The sequence below is a fragment of the Balaenoptera borealis genome (genome assembly GCF_965194805.1).
Source record: "Balaenoptera borealis genome assembly, chromosome: 6".
Taxonomy (NCBI): Eukaryota; Metazoa; Chordata; class Mammalia; order Artiodactyla; family Balaenopteridae; genus Balaenoptera; species Balaenoptera borealis.
Window position 1 is genome coordinate 128,250,018 of NC_138863.1, and position 25,072 is coordinate 128,275,089.

Genomic DNA, 25,072 nt, shown 5'->3' on the forward strand with positions numbered 1-25,072 from the left:
TTTTTTTTTCAAGAAATGAAACAGCTGATCCTAAGATTCATTTGGAACTACAAGGGACAGCAAATAGCCAAAATAATCTTGAAAAATAACACAGAGGACTCACACACCCCAACTTCAAAACTTAATAGAAAGTTACAGTAATTAAAGCAGTGTGATACTGGCAAAAGCACAGATGGATAGACCAGTGGAATAGAATTGAGAGTCCGGAAATAAACCTATACGTCTAAGGTCATTTGGTTTTTTACAAGGGTGTCAAAATCATTCAATGAGGGAAAGAATAGTCTCTTCAACAAGTGGTGCTGAGTAACAAAATATCCACATGGAAAAGCTTGAAGTTGGAACTCTACCTCACACAAAACACAAAAATGAATTCGAAATGAATACAAAACCTAAAGGTAAGAGCAAAAGGTACAAAAACTCTTAGAAGAAAGCATAAAAGTAAATTTTCATGACCTTGGATTTGACAGTGGATTATTGGGCATTACACTAAATTCATAAGCAACAAAAGAAAAAAATAGATAAATTGGATTACATCAAAATTAAATACTTTTGTGCAGCAGTAGACACTATCAAGAAAGTCAAGAAAGGCAACGTACAGATGGGAGAAAATACTTGTAAATCACTTATTTGATAGGGGTCTAGTATCTGCATACATAAGAACTCCTACAAGTGAACCACAAAAAGATAAATAACCCAATTTAAAAATGGGCAAAAACCTTGAAGAGACATTTCTCCAAAAAAGATATACAAATGGCCAACAAGCGTATGAAAATATGTTCAACGTTAGTCACTAGGAAAATGCAAATCAAACCACAATGAGGTACCATTCAGACCCAGGAGGATGGTATAGTTTAAACGAAACAACACAAAACAACAAGTGTCGGAGAGGATGTGGAGAACTGGCAACCTTCGTACATTGTTGGTAGAAATGTAAAATGGTGTAGACAACAGTTTGGCACCTCCTCAGACAGTTAATCATAGAATTACCATGTATCCTAACAATTCCACTCCTATGTATATACCCAAAAGAATAGAAAACATGTATACAAACAAAAGCTTATACACAAGTGTTCCCGACAGCACTAGTTACAGTAGCCAAGAGGTGGAGACAACCCTATGTCTATCAATGGATGAACAGATAACAAAAACAAACATAGCCACACAATGGAATATTATTCAGTCATAAAAAGGAACAAAATGCTGCTGTATGCTACAACAGAGAAGAACCTTACAAACATGATGCTAAGTGAAAGAAGTCAGGCACAAAAGGTCACACACTATAATTCCATTTATATGAAATATCCATAGGTAAATAGGTAGATCCATAGAGACGGAAAGCAGATTAGTGCTTGCCAGGGTCTGGGGAGGGGAAATGGGTTGTGACTGCTTAATAGTTGTGGTTTCCTTTTGAGATGATGAGAATGTCTTGGAACTAGGTAGAGATAAGGCCTGCAAAGTCTTGTGAATCTACTAAATGCCACTGAATTGTACACTTTAACATGGGTCATTTTATGTTATGTGAATTTCACCTCGATTAAAAAAAAAGTGGTATGGAGGTGCCTTAAAAAACTACAAATAGAACTACCATACGATCCAGCAATCCCACTACTGGGCATATACCCTGAGAAAACCATAATTCAAAAAGAGTCATGTACCACAATGTTCACTGCCACTCTATTTACAATAGCCAGGACATGGAAGCAACCTAAGTGTCCATCGACAGATGAATGGATAAAGAAGATGTGCCACATATATACAATGGAATATTACTCAGCCATAAAAAGAAAGGAAATGGAGATATTTGTAATGAGGTGGATGGAGTTAGAGTCTGTCATACAGAGTGAAGTAAGTCAGAAAGAGAAAAACAAATACCGAATGCTAACACATATATATGGAGTCTAAAAAAAAAAAGGTTCTGAAGAACCTAGGGGCAGGACAGGAATAAAGACGCAGACGTAGAGAACGGACTTGAGGACACGGGGAGGGGGAAGGGTAAGCTGGGATGAAGTGAGAGAGTGGCATGGACTTATAAATACTACCAAATGTAAAATAGATAGCTAGTGGGAAGCAGCCACATAGCACAGGGAGATCAGCTCGGTGCTTTGTGACCACCTAAAGGAGTGGGATAGGGAGGGTGGGAGGGAGACACAAGAGGAAGGAGATATGGGGACATATGTATATGTATAGCTGATTCACTTTGTTATAAAGCAGAAACTAACACACCATTGTAGAACAATTATACTCCAATAAGATGTTAAAAAAAAAACACAGTACCTGAAACAGAAAAAAATAAATAAAGGTGGGTATCAGGGATGAGGTGAGACTCAGGGATGTGTATTTCACAAATACTTGATAATAAAAAATATTGCTATTTTATAAAGGGAAAGAACAAGAAACAGAGTTAGGGATTGGGTAAAAGGTATGCTTTATAAACTACTGAGTCACTTTTAAACAGCTGACAGTTTCATGTAAAAACCATGGTGTCAAAATGTCCCTAGAGACAAAATCTAATTCTCTTTATATAATTTTGTTTGATTAATTTAAGACTGTTATATCAGAATGTCATGCACCTTTATGAGTATTAGAGCTAATGCTGTCCAGTGTCTAACACAGTGTTCGACACAGAGTGGGTCCTCCCTGAATGGTAATTCCTATGGAAAGGGCTTGAGGACAGGCCCCGCCTTCTTCAGTTCTGCCCCATTGCCTTGCACAGGGCCAGACTGCAGAGAGGGAAGAGGGAGCCACAGCCTCTGTGGCTCTCAGACACATCACTATGCAGTGTCTCTCTTGCAGGCTGTATAGGGCAGAGGTGGGCAGGGGGCAGGAAAGGCAAGCAGCTGCATTGGAAGAGGGGGTACCAGGCCAAGTCTGATGATGATGGCATATGAGCAGCTTACTTGGACTCCATCTTTACATGCATGCATCTTCCTTTCAAACTGGGCCAACTTCTTCAACTTCCTCCTCTGCATCTTCTCCAGCCACAGGTCATCTAAACTGATGTGTGAGTGCTGAGAGATGCTCCTGGGTTGTGAAGGAGTCTCCCTGGGGACGTCCTCTGTGGAGACGAAGGGGAGGGTCCACGTCCCCGTCTCAGCAGTGGAGAATGGCCCCTGAGCTGGCTCAGTGTGAAAAGCTTTCAGACCGCGGGAGCAACTGGGCTTCTTGCCTGGTTGTTCTTCCCACGGCATGTGGTTCTAGAGAACAGAGAGGAGAACATAGCAAGTGAGCACAGTGTCCTTTCTCTGTTTAGTTTCTTTGTGGTATAAACCCATGTTTTGGTTGATCCCTAAAATACAGATGCCGGTGAAGTACTTTGTTCACAGTAATTTTGGAAAATGTGAAGATTAGAAACAAACCAAACCTTGTTTCTGTTAAAATTTCTACTTTCAAGGCTATTTCAAAAAAATCAAGTCTTCTACCTTGATCAAAGAATTAGGTCTTGAAAGTAATTACTGAGCTTGGCATGCTCATTAGAAACACTTCTTAAGGGTCAGTGGCTGGGGCAAAAAGCTCTTGCCTAAACAATACTGCCTGAGAACAGAATTTGAACAGAAACACACTCAGGCACTTGTTATTCCTTCTGTCTTGGCACGGACATTAACTAGATGTACTCAGGCTGCACCTTCCTTAGGCGCCTGTGCTGCCTTCACTTTGTCCCGGGTTGCAGTTATCCACTCAGGCAACCTAACTGAATTTCAAAGTAAAATTTGTCCACACTAACAGAATACTTTGTCTTCGTGTTGCACAACCATCCATCTCTCTGTCCTTTGAAATCAACCCATCACCCTGGGAGAGGAAACCTTTCTTCCCATGTGTTCTTTGAGTCTAATGACCCTCCATCCCCAGTCCCACCCCAGTGGACATCTCCTTCACAGCACCTCTTTGGAATGTCATCCCCAAGCACTTTGTGTATACGATTTGGTGGAAACACAAGTGAAATTTCTCTTGACTATTTCAAGAGGCTATGTACATACACACACACACACACAGACACACACATATATGGAGAAAGAGGAGGCAGAGGAAGAAGGGGAGACATAATTAGTACATAATGCTTTTGGTGTACAGCCTGGGAACTGGGACTTTTCAAAGCTTGCCAGGTGATTCTAATATGTATCCAAAGTCGAGAATCACTGTGTATTTTTTTTAGCACCCAAATATTACTCTAAGTTTAAAAAGTGCTTTCACTTAGTTCCCTCCCCTCAACTCCACTGTGAGCTAGAAGCAGCTGGCATATTATCCATATCCTATAAATAAGGTAATAGAAACTCAGAGAGCTTAAGTGATTGCCTGAGTTCACACAGCTCTGTGTGTCATTATACAGTTGACCCTTGAACAACATGAGTTTGGACTGCATGGGTCCACTTGCAGATTTTTTTCAATAGCAAATAGGATCCATGGATGGTTGAATCTCTGGATGTGGAACTGTGGATACGGAGGGCTGACTGTTAAGTTACTGTATATTTAGATGTTCCACTGCACAGAGGGTAGGTGCTCCTCACCCCCGCGTTGTTAAGGGTCAGCTGTATTCTTCTAATTCTAAATCCCACGTCCTTTTCACGCTTCTACATTGTAAAAATTCCTGTTGTTTCATAGGTGGAAATAACAACTCCATAACTAAGCAAGGACCACACCTTAGACTCGTTTATAACTCTCAAAGTCCCCACAGAGGGAATGGATGTTAATGAGCACATCTTTATGTGAGACTCTCTATGTGCATTTTATGTACAGTACATAAAGAAGCTGTCCTCCTAAGGCTTTCAGTGAGTAAATGACATAGAGCTGCCTGGAAGGAAGCCAAGCCACCCTCAAGCTGGGGCTTCCACAGGAACGCGCTTACTGCCACTAGAGACGAGCTCATTTATTTTCAAACAAAAGAAAACTTGGACTTTTTCAATGCACCATCCCCTAGGTTTCTGCCAACTTGTACCGGAGTTGTTGGCTGGGACCTCTTGATGCCATCAGTGATAGTTTTATCCTCAACTTTTTCTTTATCAGAATTTTAGAACATTATCATTTTCATAGCTTGGTTATGGGCCTTTAGAGAGAATTATGGCTGGTGAATGGTGTCCTAAGTGTCCTTTTGCCTTTCTGATGGAAAAGAGCTCTCCTCCCTTCCAATTTCTCCACCTTGGGGGTGCTACTAGGGCAATATATCCATTTACTCACCAAGGAACTTTGATTTTCTCAGGAAAAAAGGTCTTTGTTCTAAGGCCATTATTTAGAGCAGTATTTGTAAAACCACCAGCAGCACCCAGTATGGTGGGCAGCCTCTAAGATGGCCATCGAAAGACTTCATCACCTTGATGGAGGCTCTTTTATGAGCTCCTCCCCTTGAATGTGAGCTGGACATAGTGATTCACTTCTAATGAATAGACTTTGGAAGAAGTGACGGGATGTCACTTCCAATATTAGGTCATAATAAGGTTGTGGCTTCCATTTGGGGGTGCCTCTCATGGACCCCTTGCTCTGGGAGAAGCCAGATGACATACTGTGAACAGGGCCATGGAAAGGCTCACGTGGCAAGGAACTGATGTCTCTAGACAACAGCCAGCGGGGATCTGAGGCCTGTCAACAGCCACCTGAGCGAGTGTGGAAGCAAGACATCCTGCAGTCCGACCTTGAGCTGAGCACAGCCCCTGCCAACACAGTGACTACAGCCCTGTGAGAGACCATAAGCCCAAGCTTAGTCAGCTGGTTCTACAGCAACAGGTAACTCCTACTCCTGGGAACTTGCTAGAGCTGCAGACTTCTAAACCCCGTCAAGACTTGCAGATTAGAAATTCTGGGGGTGGGAAATGCCCACTTAGGGAATTCCGATGCAATGGAATTCTCCGATTGAGAATCAGTGTGCTAGAGAGACAGGCAAATAAGAGAGAGGCAAGGTGATCAGGCTGTTCTGGTGCTCCTGTGTGTCCTAGGGTGGAGGGTCAGGGAACAGACTTTGGGGTTAGGTAAGCTGAGTTTGAATCCTGGCTCTGGCTCTTACCAGCAGTGTGACTTTGGGCAAGTAAGTTTCCTTAATCCCCTTTTGTTTCTTCATCTGTAAAATGGGAATACTAATACTCTCAGAAATGTTATGAGAATTAAATGAGATAGTACACATAAAACACATAGTATAATGCCTGTCACACATTCAATACATCAATATATAGTAGCCAATATTATTGTTTTTGTTAATAAGTAGACAGGGCTGAGATGGCTGAGGTAGTGATGGAGTCCTATCTCTTCGGAATGATTTGTTTTCTGATCCCACCTGAGAACGTCACTACAAAAATACTACTTAGCATTAAACTCATTCTATGATTTTTCATTATTTTGGGGAGGCTTTTTTCATTTTTATTGGGAGAAATTTCTACAAATTCTCTTTGTAGTGTTGGGCAACACAGATTCAGTTTATTCAGCTTGCATCCCAGTAAAGTAACCTTGTTACCCACAAATGAACAAGGTGCTCTCCTAATGTGTTTAATGTCATTCCATCAGCCAACACAGGCAAGGCAGATCAAAATCCATTACCACACAGTGCAAGATACGTATACATTGTCTTATGAAATGAGAATTTTCAGAATAAAGAAAAGTTCCAATAGGTAGTCAACTTCCTGACTTTCTCAAGCCTTTCTTGAGCACATGGTATATGCCAGACAGCACTGCAAATGCTAGAGATTCAGCAGAGAAGAGAACGAAGCTTGCTGCCATGGAATTTTTTAAGCAATGGGAACTTGAAGATGTACAAAACAGAGTCCCAGCTCTCCAGGTGATAAAGACATATAAATGCATAAGCTTTCTTTACATAGATTAAAAGTAGATGGTATATGGATGGTCCTAGAGATTATCATACTAAGTGAAGTAAGTCAGACAGAGAAAGAAATACCATATGATATCACTCATATGTGGAATCTAAAAAATGGTACAAATGAACTTATTTACAAAACAGAAATAGACTCACAGACATAGAAAACAAACATGGTTACCAAATGGGAAAGGGGCAGGGGATAAACTAGGGATTTCAGATTAACAGATACACACCACTATTGTATACATAAAACAGATAAACAACAAGGACCTACTGTATATCACAGGGTAAGTGGATGCAGAAAGGGCAAATTATTTAGCCCAGCATAGGATGCTATCTAAAGGAAAGGAGTTATCAGAGACTATGCAGGACAGGGGCAAGTCCTAGGGAAACATACAGAGGTTTTGGTTTAAAGTCTGTGTGTGAAAGTGTGGCCCTCAGGTAACCTCTCCTAGCAGGTTCAGCCTAGTTACTATGCATACTCGCTTTTTCATTTCCCCTCTCTCCTCCTCAAATTGCCAGCCAACTTAAAACACCAGACACTTACAGTTTTGAATAATTAAACAAGAGGATCCAGATTCTGGGATAGCAGACTGGCTGACATACTTCTCCCTATTTGTCCCACTAAGTACAGCTAAAATCTTGAGACATTATATATGAAACAAAAATATGAAGACTCTGAATGGTAGAGAGAAGAAGGTACACCAGCTAGGGATCCTAGAATGCAAGGAACAACACACCAGTGAGTTCCCTAAGTTTTCTTTGCGTCATATATTCCACTTATATATACCTCATATATAGGTCCTGCAGAATCTTGCAACCTGGAAATACCACTAGGCACAGGCATAAAGTCCCAACAAAAGCCTGCTTTCTCTACCCAGAGGAGCAGACTAGCAAGACAGAAAACTTTTAGATAAGAACTGCCCTACTCTAGCATGCAACATCCCCTCATTCCCTGCCTTCCTCACCAAAGCATGAGTGGGAACTTCTGACCTCATCTAACTATAATGAGGCACAATTCTCTCCCACCCAAATGGTGTCAGGAAGGCCTAGAGGGTAGCTGGGATGTTGATCCCCTTCCAGTGGTAATGGGGCTCTCTCCCATGGTGTCTTCCATCCAGGGCAGTGATGCATCCCTCCCCTGCCCCATTGGGATGATGTAGGAGGAGACCTAGTAGAAAGCCAGGACTTTCACCACCACCTAGCATTAACAAAGTCTTCCTACCCCATGGGAAGCATTAACAAGTCTCCCTCTGAACCATGGAGGTGTCAGTGGAGTTATAGTAGAGAACCTCAACTCCTGTTCCCACCCATCAGTAATGAGACACCCCTTCCTGCAACAGGTTGTCAATAGAGGCCAAAAAAGGAACCTGGGATTTCACCTACACCTGGCAGTAATGAGGCAGTGCCCACTTTTCCCCACTGGCGTGGTGTTAGAAGTGGTCTGCAAAACAGAAGATTTAAATAAGATACAGTGACTCAAACCATACTACCCCAAATATCCAGAACAAAACAGAAATTCACTAGTCATACCAGGATTGGAGAAAATCTCAACTTGAATAAGAAAAAACAGTCAACAGATGCCAACACTGAGAAGATGCTGGAATTATCTGACAAAGATTTTAAAGTAGCCATCAAAAATGTTTCAACAAGAAATACAAATACTCTTGAAACAAATGAAAAAATAGAAGAGCTCAGAAAATAGAAAATCTTAACAATAAAATAGAAGATATAAAGAATAACTAACTAGAAATTATAAAACTGAAAAATGCAATAACTGAAATTAAAAAATTCAATGAATGGGCTCATGGGAGAATGGAGAGGACAGAGGATCACTGAACTTGAAGATACAACAATAGAAATTACACAATATAAACAAAAAAGAGAAAACAGCTGAAAAAAAAAAAGGCTCAAGGACCTGTGAAAGATAGAGAAAGATCAAACACTAGGGTACTGGAATCCAAAAAAGAGAGAAGAAAGTAAGTGGGGGTGAAAATGTAGTCAAAGAAATAATAGTCAAAAATTTCCAAAATTTGGCAAAAGACATAAAACTACAGATCTGAAATTAGACAAACTCAAAGAAATCTACATGAAGAAACTTCATAATCAAACTTCTGAAATCTAAGGACAAAAAAGACAAACGTTGAAAGCAGCGAGATAGAAAAGACACCTTTCCTGTAAGGTAAAAGCAATTTAAATGACATCATCAGAAACCATGAAGACCAGAAAGAAGTGGCCCAACAGTTTTCAAGAGTCACTCATCAAGAAAAAAATTGTTAATGCATAATCCTATATCCAGTGAAAATGTTCTTCAGGAATGAAGGAAAAAATCAAGACACTCTCAGAGGAAGGAAACTGAGAGAATTTGTTGCCATCAGATAAACCTTTAAAAAATGACTAAAGGAAGTTTTGAAACAGATGATAAAAGAAAGCATCTTGCAACAAACATCAGGAAAAAAAGGACAATGTAAAGAGTAAAAATATGGGTAAAAACAACAGACATTCCTTCTCCTCTTGAGATTTCTAAATTATGTTTGATGCTCAAAGCAAAAATTATAACATTGTCTGATATAGTTCTCAATCTATTTAGAGGAAATATTTAAGACAATTATAAACAGGGTAAGGTAAAGGGATTTAAAGGGAGGTAAGGTTTCTACATTTCACTTGAACTGGTAGTGTCCACACCAGTAGACTGTGATAAGTTGTATATGTACAATGTAATACCTAAAGCAACCACTAAAAAAATTATAAAAAGAGACTCAAATAAGCTATAATACATAAAAATGGAATTCTAAAAAGTACTCAAATAATGTATATGACTGCAGAAAAAGAACACAGAAATGATAAATATGAAACAAAAAAATGAAAAAAGGGCAGACTTAAGCCCTAACAATTACTTTAAATATAAATGGTAAATAGTATATATAAAAAGATCAATTAAAAACAGAGAAGGGCAAAATGGATTAAAAAACACAACCAACTATATGCGAGCTATAAGAAACTCATTTCAAATATAATGATATAGGTAGGCTGAAATAAAAAGGATGGAAAAAGTGGCTGGCTAGTGAGCACCTGAGTAAAACCAGCCTGAATCTGTAGGTCTGGAAGAAAACACAAATTTGAGTTTTAGTGCCACCTTGTAGAAAACAAAAGGGAGACTGTCACACCAGCTGGTGCTTTGCAGGATCAAAAGGCATAAAAACTTAAGAAATCTTCCAGAAGAGGGAGTAGAAGCATGGAACAGGTATGTTCATAGAAGGTCTGAGAAAGCCTCAGAATCACTAGCAGGCCTGACAGCAGGTATTTCTCTCCTGAGGGCAGTTAGAAAAGACTGGAGGAGGAGACTGCTACTTCAATTTGAAGACAGCAACACAAAAAATCAAGGAACATGAAAAATCAAGGAATCATGACACCACCAAAGATCACAGTAATATTCCAGTCACCTATCCCAAAGACATAGAAGTCTGCAATTTACCTGATAAAGATTCAAAATAGTTTTTAAGGAAACTCAATGAGCCCCAGGAAAACACAGAAATATAATTCAACAAAATCAAGAAAACAATACACGAACAAAATGAGAAGTTTAAACAAAGATAAAAATCATTAATTAAAAAAAGAACCAAACAACTCTCAACAAAGTGGGTATAGAGGGAACATACCTCAACATAATAAAGACCATCTATTACAAGCCCACAGCAAACATCACATTCAATGGTGAAAAGTTGAAAGCTTTTCCTCTAAGATCAGGAACAAGACAAAGATGCCCACTTGTATCACTTTTATTCAACATAGTATTGGAAGTCCTAGCCACAGAAATTAGGCAGGAAAAAGAAATAAAAGGCATTCAAATTGGAAAGGAAGAAGTAAAACTGTCATATTTGCTGATGAGTTGATGTTATATATATAAAACCCTAAAGACTCCCCCAAAAAACTTTTAGAACTAATAAATGAATTCAGTAAAGTTGCAGGATACAAAATATACAGAAATATGTTGCATTTCTATACACTAATAACAAACTATCAGGAAGAGAAATTAAGAAAACGATCTTATTTACAATTGCATCAAAAGAATAAAATACCTAGGGATAAATATAACTAAGAAGATGAAAGACTTGTTCACTGAAAACTATAAGACTTTGATGAATGAAATCAAAGACAATAAATGTCACAAATAAATGTTAAGATGTTTTGTGCTCGTGGATTAGAAGAACTAATATTGTTAAAATGGCCACACTACTTATAGCAATCTACAGTTTCAATGCAATACCTATCAAATTTCCAATAGCTTTTTTCACAGACATAGCACAAATAATCCTAAAATTTGTGTGGAACCACAAAAGACCCCAAATAGACAAAGCAATTTTGAGAAAGAAGAACAAAGCTGGAGGCATTGTGCTTCCTAAGTTCAAACTATATTACAAAGTATTGTAATCAAAACATTAGTGACATAAAAACAGACACATAGATCAATGGAACAGAATAGAAAGCTCAGAAATAAACTCACTCATGTATGAGCAATTAATTTATGACAAAGGAGCCAAGAATATATGGTGGGGTGGACAGTCTCTTCAATAAATGGTGTTGGGAAACTGGACATCCACATGCAAAAGAATATCTTGCACCATACACAAAAATCAACTCAAAATGGATTAAAGACTTGAATGTACAACCTGAAACCATAAAACTCCTAGAAGAAAACATAAGCAGTAAGCTCCTTGACAATGGTTTTGGTGAAGAGTTTTTTGGATTTTACACCAAACGCAAAGGAACAAAAGCAGAAATTAACAAGTGGGATTATATCAAACTATAAAGTTTCTGCACAGCAAAGGAAACCATCAACAAAATGAAAAGATAACCTATTGAATGGGAGAAAGTATTTGCAAATAATATACTGGATAAGGGGTTAATATCCAAAATATATAAAGAACTCATACAGTTCAAAAACAAAAAACAAACAAAAAAACCCAACAACAATTTGATTAAAGGCCTGAATATACACTTTTCCAAAGAAGACATACAGATGGCCAGCAGGTACACGAAAAGATGCTCAACAGACTAATCATCAGGGAAATGCAAATCCACACCACAATGAGATATCATCTCACACCTGTCAGAATCATCAAAAAGATGAGAAATAACAAGTGTTGGCAAGGTTGTGGAGAAAAGGGAACCCTTGTGCACTGTTGGTGGAAATGTAAACTTGTACAGTCACTACAGAAAACAGTATAGAAGTTCCTCAAAAAATTAAAATTAGAACTACCATCTGAACCAGAAATTCCACCTCTGGGTATTAGAAGAAAATGAAATTACTAACTTGAAAAGATACATGCACCCTTGTGTTCACTGCAGCATTATTTACAATAGCCAAGATATAGAAACAACCAAAGTGTCATTGATATATGAATGGATAAAGAAAATGTGGTATATATATACACAATGGAATATTATTCAGCCATAAGATAGAATGAAATCTTGCAATTTGTGACAACATAGATGGACCTTGAATGCATTATACGAAGTTTTCAAAATAAGTCAGACATAGAAAGATTTATGATTTATTTCATGATCTCACTTATATGTAGAATCTAAAAACAAAAGCTCATAGATACAGAGAACAGATTGGTGGTAGCCAGAAATGGGGGATGGAGAGGTGGGTGAAAGAAGTGAAGGGAGTCAGAAGGTACAAACTTCCAGCTATAAAATAAATAAGCCATGGGGATATAATATACACCAGGGCAATTACAGTTAATAATACTGTATTGCATGTTTGAAAGTTGCTAAGAGAGTAGATCTTAAAAGTTCCCATGGCAAGAAAAAAAATTCTGTAACTATGTATGGTGACAGATGTTAATTAGACTTATTGTGGTGATCATTTCACAATATATACACATACTGAATCATTATGTTGTACATCTGAAACTAATATAATGTTGTATGTCAGTTATATCTAAAAAAATTAAAAGGACCAAACAGAAATTCCGAGTGGAAAATACAACGTATGAAATGAAAAATGCAATAGAAAGCATCAACAGCAGGATGGATCAAGCAGAAGAAAGAATCTGGGAGACAGAAGACAGGAACTCTGAAATTATCCAGTTAGAGGAGAACAAAGAAAAAAGAGTGAAAGAGAGTGAAGGAAAACTATATGATCCATCAGATACCTCAAAAGAACCAATTTGTGAATTATTGGAGTTCCAAAAGGAGAAGAGAGGGAGAGTGGGGGCAGAAAGCTTATTTAAAGAAATAATGGCCGAGAATTCCCCAAATATAGGGAAAGATTTGGATAGCCAAGTTCATGAACCTTACAAGTCACCAAACAAAATCAACTTAAATAGATCCTCTCCAAGACACATTATAACAAAACTGTTAAAAATCAAAGACAAAGAGAGAATCTTAAAAGAAGCAAGAGAAAAGAAGCTTGTAACTTACAAGGGAACCACCATAAGGCTACTAGCGGATTTCTCAGCAGAAACTTTATAGGCCAGAAGAGTGTGGGATGATATATTCAAAGTGTTGAAAGTAAAAAACTGCCAAGCAAGAATACTCTACCTGGCAAAGTTATCCTTCAGAAATGAAGGAGAGATAAAGACTTTCCCACAAAAAACAAAAGCTGAGGGAATTGATCAACACTAGACCTGCCTTACAAGAAATGTAGAAAGGAATTCCACAAGCTGAAATGAAAGGATGCTAATTAGTAACATGAAAACATATGAAAATGTACAACACACTGGTACACTTCAACTGGTAAAGTTAAAGATATAGTCAAATTCAGAATACTCTAATACTGTAATATTGTGGTGCACTAACCATTTAAATCCAGTATAAAAGTTAAAGGACAAGAGTATTAAAATTAACTAAAGTTACAATAATTTGTTAATAAAAATACAATATAAAAATAAGTAAATTATGACATCAAAAACATAAAGAGGGAGTGAATAAAAGCGTAGGGTTTTTGTATATGATTGAAGTTGTTATCAGCATAGAAGAGAATGTTTTACCTATAAGATGTTTTATGTAAGCCTCATGTTAACCTCAGAGCAAAAACCTATAGTAGATGCAAAAAAGATAAAGAGAAGGGAATCAAAGCATACCACTATGAAAAATCATCCATTCACAAAGGAAGGCAGAAAGAGAGGAAGAAAGGAACAAAGGAACTACAAAACAGCCAGGAAGCAATGAACAAAATGGGATTAATAAGTCCTTTCCTATCAGTAAATACTCTAAATGTAAATAGATTAAATTCTCTAATCAGAAGGCAGAGAGTGGCTGAATGGATTAAAAAAGAAAGAAATATATGCTGCTTACAAGAGACTCAATCAGATTTAAGGTCACATAGGCTCAAAGAGAAGGGATGAAAAAAGATATTCCATGCACGTGGAAATCAAAAGAGAGCAGGGTAGCTATACTTATATCAGACAAAATAAACTTTAAGCTAAAAATTGTAATAAGAGGTAAAGAAGGTCATTTTATAATGGTAAAGGCTCAATTCATGAAGAAGATATAACAGTCATAAGTATAAAGCACCCAACGCTGGAGTAGCTAAATATACTAAGGCTATAAGTAACATATCTGAAGGGAGAAGTAGAAAATAATACAATAGTAGGAGACTCCAGTATCCTACTTTAAACAATAGATAGGTCATCCAGAATATCAATAAGAAAATGTTGGACTTGAACTATACTTTAGACCAAATAGATCAAACATATTCATAACATTCCATCCAATGGCAGCAGAATACACATTGCTCTCAAGCACACACAGAACATTGTCCAGGATAGATCATAAGATAAGTCACAAAAAAGTCTTAGGAAATTTAAGAAGATTGAAATATTACCAGATATCTTTCTAGACAATAGTTTGACTAGAAATCAGTGACAGAAGGAAAACTGAAAAATTTAAAAATATCAGTATATGGAAATTAAACACAGTCCCGAACAACAAATGGGTCAAAGAAGAAATAAAAATTGAAATAAAAATACCTGAAAGAAATGAAAATGGAACACAATACACCAAAACCTAGGGGATGCAGCAAAAGCAGTTCTTAGAGGGAAATTTACAGTGATAAATACCTACAATAAGAAAAAAGATCTCAAATAAACAACATAACTTTATACCTCAAGGAACCAGAAAAAGAACAACAACAAACTGAGCCCAAATTATCAGAAGGAAGGAAATAACAAAGATCAGAGCATAAATAAATGAAATGGAGCCCAGAAAAACAATAGAAAAGGTCATGAAACTAAGTTATTTTTTAGAAAAGATAAACAAAATTGACAAAACTTTAGCTAGACTAACTAGGAAATAAAGAGAAAAGACTCAAATAAATATAATCAGAAATGAAAGAGTTGACATTACAGGTGATACCACAGAAATACAAAGGATCATCAGAGACTACTATTGACAGTTATATGTGACCAATTGAATAACCTAGAGAAAATGGATAAATTCCTAGAATCATACAACCTACCAAGACTGAATCATGAAGAAATAGAAAATCTGAACAGACCAAATCATATATTTCCCAACACAAAAGAGCTCACAGCCAGTTGGTCTCAACGGAGAATTCTACCAAACATTTAAATAAGAATTAATGCCAATTCTTCTTAAACTTTCCAAAAAATTGAAGAAGAGAGAATACTTACAAATTCATTTTACAAGGCCAGAATTACCCTGATACACTTCAAGAAAGGATATCTATCTAGAAAACTAAATAACCACATGCAGAAGAATGAAATTGGACCCCATCTTACACTACTCACAAAATTAACTTGAAATGGATTAAACACATAAACATAAGACTGGAAAGGTGACTGCCTGCAAACCAGGAAGAGAGCCCTCACCAAAAACTGAATGGGCTGGCACTTTGATCTTAGATTTCCCAGACTCCAGAGCTGTGAGGGGAAAAAAAACCCAAAAAACAAAAATACATAAGTCTGAATACAGTAAAACTTCTAGAAAACAAAGAAGAAGCTCCTTGACATTGGTCTTGGTAATGATTTTTGGATATGACACCAAAAGCATAAGCAACAGAAGCAAAAGTCAGCAAGTGGGCTACATCAAATTAAAAAGCTTTTGCACAGCAAAAACATACAAACAAAAAACCCAATCAACTAAATGAAAAGATAACCTACAAAAGAGTAGAAATATCTGCAGACCATATAATGGATAAGGAGTTAATATCAAAAATATATAAAGAATTCACACAACTCAGTAACCAAAGAACCAAACAATTTGATTGAAAAATAAGCAGAGGAACTGAACAGATATTTTTTCCAAAGAAGACATACAAGTGGACAACAGGTACATGAAGAGATGCTCAACATCACTAATCATCAGGGAAATGTAAATCAAAACCACAGTGAGATATAACCTCACACCTATCAGAGTAGCTGTCATCAAGAAGATAAGAGATAACAAGTGTTGGTAAGGTTGTGAAGAAAAGGGAACCCTTGTGCACTATTGGTGGGAATGTAAATTGGTTCAGCTACTATGAAAAATAATATAGAGGTTGCTCAAAAAATTAAAAGTAGAACTACCATATGATTCAGCAATCCCACTTCTGGGTATATAGCCAAAGGGTATGGAAATAGGATATCAAAGAGATATCTGCACTCCCATGTTTGACAGCATTATTCATAATAGCCAAGATATGGAAACAACTTAAGTGTCCATCAATGAATGAATGGATAAAGAAGATGTGGTATATATTTCAGCCACGAGAAAGAAGGACATCCTGCCATTTCCGACAACACGGATGGACCTTGAGGGCATTAGGGTAAGTGAGATAAGTGAGACAGAGAAAGACAAACACGGTATGATATCAGTCACATGTGGAATCTAAAAAAGCTGAACTTGTAGAATCAGAGAGTAGAATAGTGGTTACCAGGGGGTAGGGGGCAGGGTAATTTTGGAGATTTTGTTTAAGGGTACAAACTTGCAACTAGAAGATGAACAAGTCCTAGAGATCTAATGCACAGCATAGTGATTCTAGTCAACAATACCGCATTATAAATTGCAAAGTTGCTAAGGGATTAGATCTTAAATGTTATCACAACAAAAAAGAAATGAAAATTATGTGACATGATAGAGATGCTAGCTAACAGTGGTAATCATATTGCAATATAAAATGCAATTTATAATATATAATATAATTCTATCAAATCAACATGTTGTACACCTTAAACTTACACAATGTTATATGTCCAATATATCTCATAAAAAAGAACTCTCAAAACGCCACTGTAAAAATCAACAATTCAATTAGAGAATGAGCAAAACCATGAAAAGACATTTCACTGAGGAAGATATATGGGTATGGCAAATGCTATAGGCTGAATATTTGTGTCCCCCCAAATTCACACGTTGAAATCCTAACCCCCTAAGGTGATGGTATAAAGGATATGGGGCCTTTGGAGGTAATTAGGCCATGAGGGTAGAGCCCTCTTGAATGAGATTAGTGCCCTAATAAAAGAGGCCCCAGAGAGCTCCCTTCCCTCTCCTGCCATGTGACATTACAGTGAAGAGGCTGTCTAGGAAGAGAGTTCTCACCAGACACTGAATCTGCTAACACCTCGATCTTGGACTTCCTGGCCTCCAGAACTGCGAGAAATAAATTTCTGTTGTTTTTTAAGCTGGAGTCTGTGGTATTTTGTTATAGCAGCCCGAGCTAAGACAGTGAACAAGTACATGAAAAATGTTCAACATCACTAGCCCTCATGGAATGTATGTCAGAATCATGAGATCATGACACGCTTATTAGTACAGTTAAAATGAAATACATCTAAAATTTCAAATGTTGGCAAGGATGCAGAAAACCAGATCTCTCATATATTGATGGTGGGAATGTAAAATGGTACAGCCACTCTGGAAAAAAATTGGCACTTTCTTAAAAAACTAAACATATACTTACCATACAACTCAGCAGTCACACTGTTGGGGCATTTACCCCAGAGGAATGAAAACCTTTGTCCACCAAAAAACCTGTTCAAAAATCTTTATAGGAGCTTTATTTGTGATAGCCCCAAACTGGAAATGACCCAAATGTCCTTCAACAGGTAATTGGTTAAGGAAAATATGGTAAAGCTGTTCCATGGAATGGTACTCAGCAATAAAAAGGAATGGATACACACAAGTCAATGAAAATCACTGGATTTATGCTGAGTGAAAAAAGCAAATCTCAAAAGGTAACATTTTTGAAATGACAAAATCATAGAGATGGAGATCAGATTAGTGGTTGAAATTGGTTTGGGGAGGGGAAGGAAGTTTTGACTGCAGAGGGTAGTAGCATGAGGCTGGTGGAATAGTATGTATCTGGCTGGTGGTGGTTGTCACATGAATCTACATATGTGATAAAATGGCACAGAAGCACACACACACACGTTCTTCCAATGTCAGTTCCTGGCTTTGATGTCGTTCTGTAGTTATGTAAGATGTTACCTTTGGGGAACTGGGTAAAGGGAACACTGGACTTCTCTGTATTAATTTTCAACTTCCTGTGACTCTATAATTATTTTAAAATTAAAGTTTAAAAAAGAATAAGAGGGAATAAGAAAAAGCAACTCTAGTTAAATAAATATGTGCTAAAAAAAATTGAATCAAAATAAGAATTGAAAACATAAGCAGCAATATCAAACCAAAACCAAGAATTATAAGATTATAATGCTCATTACTGATGGAGCTGAGGAGAAATATAAAAAGCTACTGGAAATATGAATTATTATGGCCTTTTTGGAAGGCAATCTGGAACCTATTAAAATTCTTATAATCGTTGGCAATGCCATTCCTGAGACTGTATTCACTAAAATATACCAATCTGTAGGGTTATATGTAAAATGGGGTTTACTAAATCAATATTTGTAGCTTCCAGGAACTGGAAAAAAAGTGTGTAGCTATCTACAGGTGAAATGAGGAGCAAAGTTTGATACACTTACACCATGGAATATTATGCAGCTATTACTTAGAACTACAAGTACTGTGGAGATATTTCCATGAGTGTGAATGTTGTCAGGCGGTGAGTATAAGACACAGAAAGGGCGTCTGTGGTGTTAGTATAGGTGTGTATGCATGTACACATGTATATGCATCTGTTTATGATTATAAGACTATGGAGAAAATCTAGATGCCATTCACTAGGTGGTAGGCACATGCTAAGGGAGGCCACTGTGCGGTGACACTGAGGTGGGAGGAGGGCAGGAAGAGCATCTGTGATAAAACAACACAAATGAGATTCTGTTTATATCAAATTGTATGTGTGGCTTTGCTACAGTGTGTTTGTATGAAAGGAAGAATAAAATGATGGTCACCTAAATGTTAGGTTGGCTACCACAAAGGCATACGACTACAGGGCTTTAAAAAAAATTATTATTGAAGTGTAGTTGGTTTACAATATTGTGTTAGTTTCAGGTGTACAGCAAAGTGATTCACTTATATATACATATATTTTTTTCAGATTATTTTCCATTATAGGTTATTACAAGATGTTGAATATAGTTCCCTGTGCTATACAGTAAATCCTTGTTATTTATCTATTTTATGCATAGTAGTTTGTATCTGGTAATCCCATACTCCTAATTTATCCCTCCCCCCAACTCCCTTTCCCCTTTGGTAACCATAAATTTGTTTTCTATGTCTGTGAGTCTGTTTCTGTTTTGTATATAGATTCAGTTGTATTATTTTTAGATTCCACATATAAGTGATATCATATAGTACTTGCCTTTCTCTATCTGACTTACTTCACTTAGTGTGATATTCTCTAGGTCCATCCATGTTGCTGCAAATGGCAATATTTCATTCTTTCTTATGGCTGAGTAATATTCCATTGCATATCTATACCGTATCTTTTTAAACCAATCGTCTGTTGATGGGCACTTGGGTTGTTTCCACATCTTGGCTATTGTAAATAGTGCTGCTCTGAACACTGGGGTGCATGTATCTTTTTGAATTAGAGTTTTCTTTGGATATATGTCCAGGAGTGGGATTGCTGGATCACATGGCAACTCTATTTTAATTTTTTAAGGAACAGCCATACTGTTTTCCATAGTGGCTGCACCAATTTACATTCCCACCAACAGCATATGAGTTTACACGGGTGTGAAGTGATACCTCATTGTGGTTTTGATCTGCATTTCTCTAATAATTAGTGATGTTGAGCATTTTTCTTGTGCCTGTTGGTCATCTGTATGTCTTCTTTGGAGAAATGTCTATTTATATCTTCTGCCCATTTTTTGATTGGGTTGTTTGTTTCTTTGATTTTGAGTTGTATGAGCTCTTTGTATATTCTGAATACTAACCTACAGAGAATTTTTTACGTTCTCTATATTTTTATGCCTTGTTGGAATCCTTTTAATGAGAATGGATAATTAATATAATCAGAAAAAAGCCTTTTTTATCACAAAATAAAATTAGAGAACAATGAACAATGGAAAAATTCAATAGGAGGGTTGGAAATAAACTTGAGAAAATCTTTCCAAAATAAATAAATCAATCAAAGATGACAAGAGGGAATGTGGAAATGGGAAGAGTACTAGAGCCTTGTCAAGGAGTTACAACTTCCTACAGGAATTCCAGGGGGAAAGGAGGGAAGGAAATTATCAAGTAAATAATACATATTTTTCCCAGTAGTAAAGGTTGAGTATAATAAATCAGTGAATAAAAAGGTTGAATATAATAAAACAGTGAATAAAAAGAAACTCACATCCGGGATTATCAATAAGATATTTAACAACAACAGAGATAAAAGAGAAACCCCTAAAAGCTTCTAAATTAAAAAAAAAACCCAACCATACACAAATGGCTGGGAACACCATCATGATACTTCTCACCAGCAGCATTCGATACTAGAGCACAGTGAAGCAATGTCTTCAAGTTTTTGAAGAGTAACTGCAACCTGGAGTTCTACACAAACCCCAACTATCCACCAAGTATAAAAGTTTTTAAAAAAAACGTTTTTTTTTTAGACATGTGAAAAATTCTACATCTATACCTCCTATGTACTTTTTCTTAGGAAGCTACAGGGAGATACTTTTGAGCACAATATAGGAGTAAAGGTAGACACAGGATCCAAGAAACAGGAAATCAGAGAAGAAAGTTATGCAGAATTCCTGGAGAACAAGTCATCTGAATTACAGCAGTAGGTCAGAGTGTTTCAGGAGGAAGGCCTCTAGGAGAAAGGAGAGACTTGATAGAATACTGACATGTTTGAACATTTGGAAAATGGGTTATAGATGATCTGAGAGAGAGTTAAATTTAAGGACAGACTTACAGGAAATCACACATTTGAAAAATGCAACCATTATTAACTCCAGAAAAAAAACAAAAGAAGTGTCACTATAGTCCACTACTTGGCTTTACATTGAATAATATTTTCACACCCACAATGATATAAACATTTGCTGCTGATTTAGCCATAAAGTGGGAAAGATATTAGGAGGATGGGAATGCAGAGGGGACGGAATTCGAGATGCTGACTCTTCATGACTACCATGACTGGAGGTTAATAGATAACATCTTAAATAATAACTCAAAACAGCAGTTTAAAATTATTATTAAAACCTAACTTGATTGTCTCTAGGTGGGGGAGGGACGAGCCAAGCGGCTGTCTTGTTTTCAAAGGAAGTCTTCTAACCCTTCATTATTCCGAGTTGGGGGTGGAGGGGGTCAGCAGTGTCACATCACTTGGAAGCTGGTTAGAACTGCGTCCTCAGGTCTCGCCCATACACCTGGTCAGAACCCGTATCCCAACAGAGCCCAGGTGATCTAGATGCACTTTAAACTTTAAGAAGCACTATCTTAGCACCATTTTATAACTATGTGCATGCATAATTTTGATAACTTTTTAAAAGTAAAAGGCAAAAAACCCCTACCCTCAAAAAAAGGGAGAATAAAGCATTCCCCAAAGCTTATTTACAAGGATGTTCAATGTGGCATTATTTAAAAAGTTGTAAACAACCTAACTGTTCAAAACAGTAGAAAATTGGTTAGCAGTTATGATGCGTACATATAAATGAATACCACGCAGCTATTAAACTAATGATATAAATGTTTTTCTCTAATTAAACTTTGAATTTTGATATAATTGTAGATACTCATGCAGATGTAAGAAATACTACAGAGAGATCCTGTGTACTTTGTACTCAGATTCTCACAATGGTACACTTCAGTATCACAACCAGGATGAGACATGGATACAACCAACAGATCTTAGATTTCCCTGTTTCCTTCGCAGTTATTTGTGTGTGTGCCTGTGTGTGCGTGTGTGTGTGTGTGTGCCTCTGTGTGTGTGTGTGTGTGTGTGTGTGTGTGTGTGTGTGTGGTATATTTAGTTCTATGCAGTTTTATCACACATGTAGGTTCAAGTATCCACCATCACAGTCAAGATACAGAACAGTGGCATCACTTCGGGATCCTTTTATAACCTCACCCGCTTGGCTCTCCTCTAACCTCTGGCAATGACTAATACATTCGTCATCTCTTTATTTTTTTCATTTTAAGAATGTTATATGGATGGGTTCCTATAATATATAACCTTTTGGTATTGTCTTTTTTCCTGCTCATTGTAATTCCCTGAAGATCCATTGAAATTGTTGCATGAACCAATAGTTCACTATTATTCATACCACGGAATACTACTACTATACTATATTATAATATTATTCCATGATATGGATGTACCACACTTTGTTAACCATCCACCCATAGAAGGATATCTGGGTTGTTTCCAGTTTAGGGCTATTATGAACAAAGCTGCTATGAACATTTATGTATTAGGTTTATGTGTAAACTAAGTTTCATTTCCCTGAGACAAACACACGAGGGTGCAATTGCTGGGTCATATGATAAACCCAGGTGTAGTTTCATAATAAACTGCCAGACCTTTTTCCAGAGTAACTATACTGTTTCACATTCCTACCAGAAATAGGCAAGATACTCAGTTTCTTCACATCCTTACCAGTATTTGGAATTCGGATATATTTTTATTTTAATCATTCTGATTGTGTTTTAAATTTGCATTTCTTTGATGGTTAACGATGTCAGTCATCTTTTGATGTGCACATTTGCCATCTGTATATCCTCTTTGATGAAATGTCTTTTGTCTGTTTTCTAGTTGGACTGTTTGTATTTTTACTGTTGAGTTTTGAGAGTTCTTTTACATTCTAGAACTACTCTTTTGTTGCATACGTGGTTGGCAAATAAAGTCCCTCCAATGTGTAGTTTATCTTTTCATCCTCCTACCAGAGTCTTTGCAGAGCAAAAGTATTTTGATTTTGATGTAGTCCAATTTATCATTTTTTTCCATTATGGATGTACTCTTTACTATCTTCTAGACCCAAAGATTTTTCTCCTGTTCTAAAAACTATATAGTGTTATGTTTTACATTTAAATGTGTGATTAATTAATTTTAAGTTGTTTTTGAATAAAGTGTGAGGTTTAGGTTGAGTTTTTTTTCCCCATGAATGTCCAAATGCCTTAGCACTGTTTGTTGAAAAGACTGTTGTTCTTCCACTGAATTGCTGTTTCACCTGGAAACCAGTTGAGTATATTTGTGTTGGTCTGTTTTGGGGTTCTCTACTCTTTTCTAGTGATCTATGTGTCTATCCCTCCCCCAATACCACAATGTCTTGATTACTGTATAGAGTAGCCTTAACTAATATTGAGTAGGCAGATTCCTCTCACTTTATTATGTTTTTTCAAAATCGTTTCAGTTATTCTAGGGCCTGTGCCTCTCCATATAAATTTTAGAATTTAGAACAAAAGATTTTTCAAGGTTAGAAAATGTTCACAATGTACTCCTGCCACCCTCATTTAAAATCTCTAAGTAGAAACAGCACCTTGGATCCTTGCTACCCCAGTCAGAGAAGAGTACGGGTGAAGGTCAGGAAAACTACCCAGCATTCATTCATAAAGTTGATGCTATACCTAGCAGAGACCTAAGAGATCACCTAGTCCCATCCTTATATTTAAGGAAACTGAGTCGTGATGTGGTCTTATTCCAAGGTTCAGAGTTAGTAAGTAACAGAGTGGGGAACAAAACATGCACAGGTGTTCTAAATTTCTAGGTTCCCCTGTTCCTCTCACCCTCCCACAGCTATTTCTCTTCTTGCTCCCCCTTGATCTTGGTTTCCTTCTAAGCCCCCGTAGCCAGGAGTACAAACCAATCTATGTACAAGTAATATTATCAATAAGATGCTAGAACTTGCTTTCCCTGGAATCATAAGTTCTTTGCCCCTGCACCTGAAATTGAAAAAGGAAGAAATCTCTACATGTAAACAGCACCTTTTACACCCGAAGACTGCTTCCTCCTGTTCTCCATCATACAAACACACACAAGTATGCTATGATCTCCCCAGTGTAAGGCAACACTGTGGAGGGCTAAATGATATGGCTGTCTGTAGGTGAGGGAATTCTTCCAGGACACTGAGAAGTTAGGCTGGACTTGAGAGGGCCACCTGAGAGGTTCTAATGTTAGACTCCAAACTTCTAAGCCAAGGGAGCCCCCATCCCATTAACCTTTTCAATTTCTTAATTACATTTCATTTTTTATAGTCTTCTCAATATCTGAAATAATCTTATTTACCCAACTATTTATTCACTCTCACCACACCTGCCCTTCTCTTGAGGACAGAGATCTTTATAGATTCTTCAATGCTAGTGCCTAGAATATTGCCTGGCCCACAGCTGGTGTTCAATAAATATTTATCAAATTGAAAAAGAACAAGGCGAGAGGATGTGGTCACCTGGACAGCAACAGTATATACAGCTACAGTGATGAAGACTCTGAACTGGCACAGGGATGGACAGACAGGCCAATGGAACACAAAGGTCAGTTTTAGACATCTCAGAGACCAAAATGTAAAAAACAAGTCCATGAAAGCTTTAAAAAAAGGTAATTTAGGGGATTCTAGTCATGACCTGGGGGTAGAGAGTAGATGCATACACTTGAAAACATTAAAATTAAGAACTTCTGTTCAGCAAGAGATACCACCAAAGAAAGAAAAAGACAAGCCATGGAGTGGAAAATGATATCGGTGGCACATTAACCAACAACGCAATTGTATCCAGAATATGTACAATCAGTAAGAAAAAGACAACCTCGTTGACAAATGGACAAGAGATTAGGTCAGACACAGCCCCAAAGAGAATATCCAAATTGTCAGAAAGCATTTAAAGGGTGCTTAGCCTCTTTAGACATTGGGGAAATACAAATTAGGACCACAGTGAGTTACCTCTACCCACCGAGCAGAATGGCTAAAATTGCTTGACAATATCAAGCAAATGTTAATG

General features: G+C 37.2%; 1 protein-coding gene and 1 long non-coding RNA gene across 6 annotated transcripts in view; one reads left to right on the forward strand and one right to left on the reverse strand.

The window, feature by feature from the left end:
• The window catches only part of ARHGEF4 (Rho guanine nucleotide exchange factor 4), a 270,436-nt gene that overhangs the window by 115,444 nt on the left and 129,920 nt on the right, over positions 1-25,072 (reverse strand). For all 5 annotated transcript variants that reach the window (XM_082395467.1, XM_082395472.1, XM_082395470.1 and 2 more), the window contains one exon: positions 2,898-3,194. In XM_082395467.1, coding sequence (XP_082251593.1) covers positions 2,898-3,194 — 297 coding nt within the window. The remainder of the gene's footprint in view (positions 1-2,897; positions 3,195-25,072) is intronic.
• Positions 1-25,072, forward strand: part of LOC309630362 — a 74,704-nt gene that overhangs the window by 28,882 nt on the left and 20,750 nt on the right. The gene's annotated exons all lie outside the window — the stretch shown is intronic.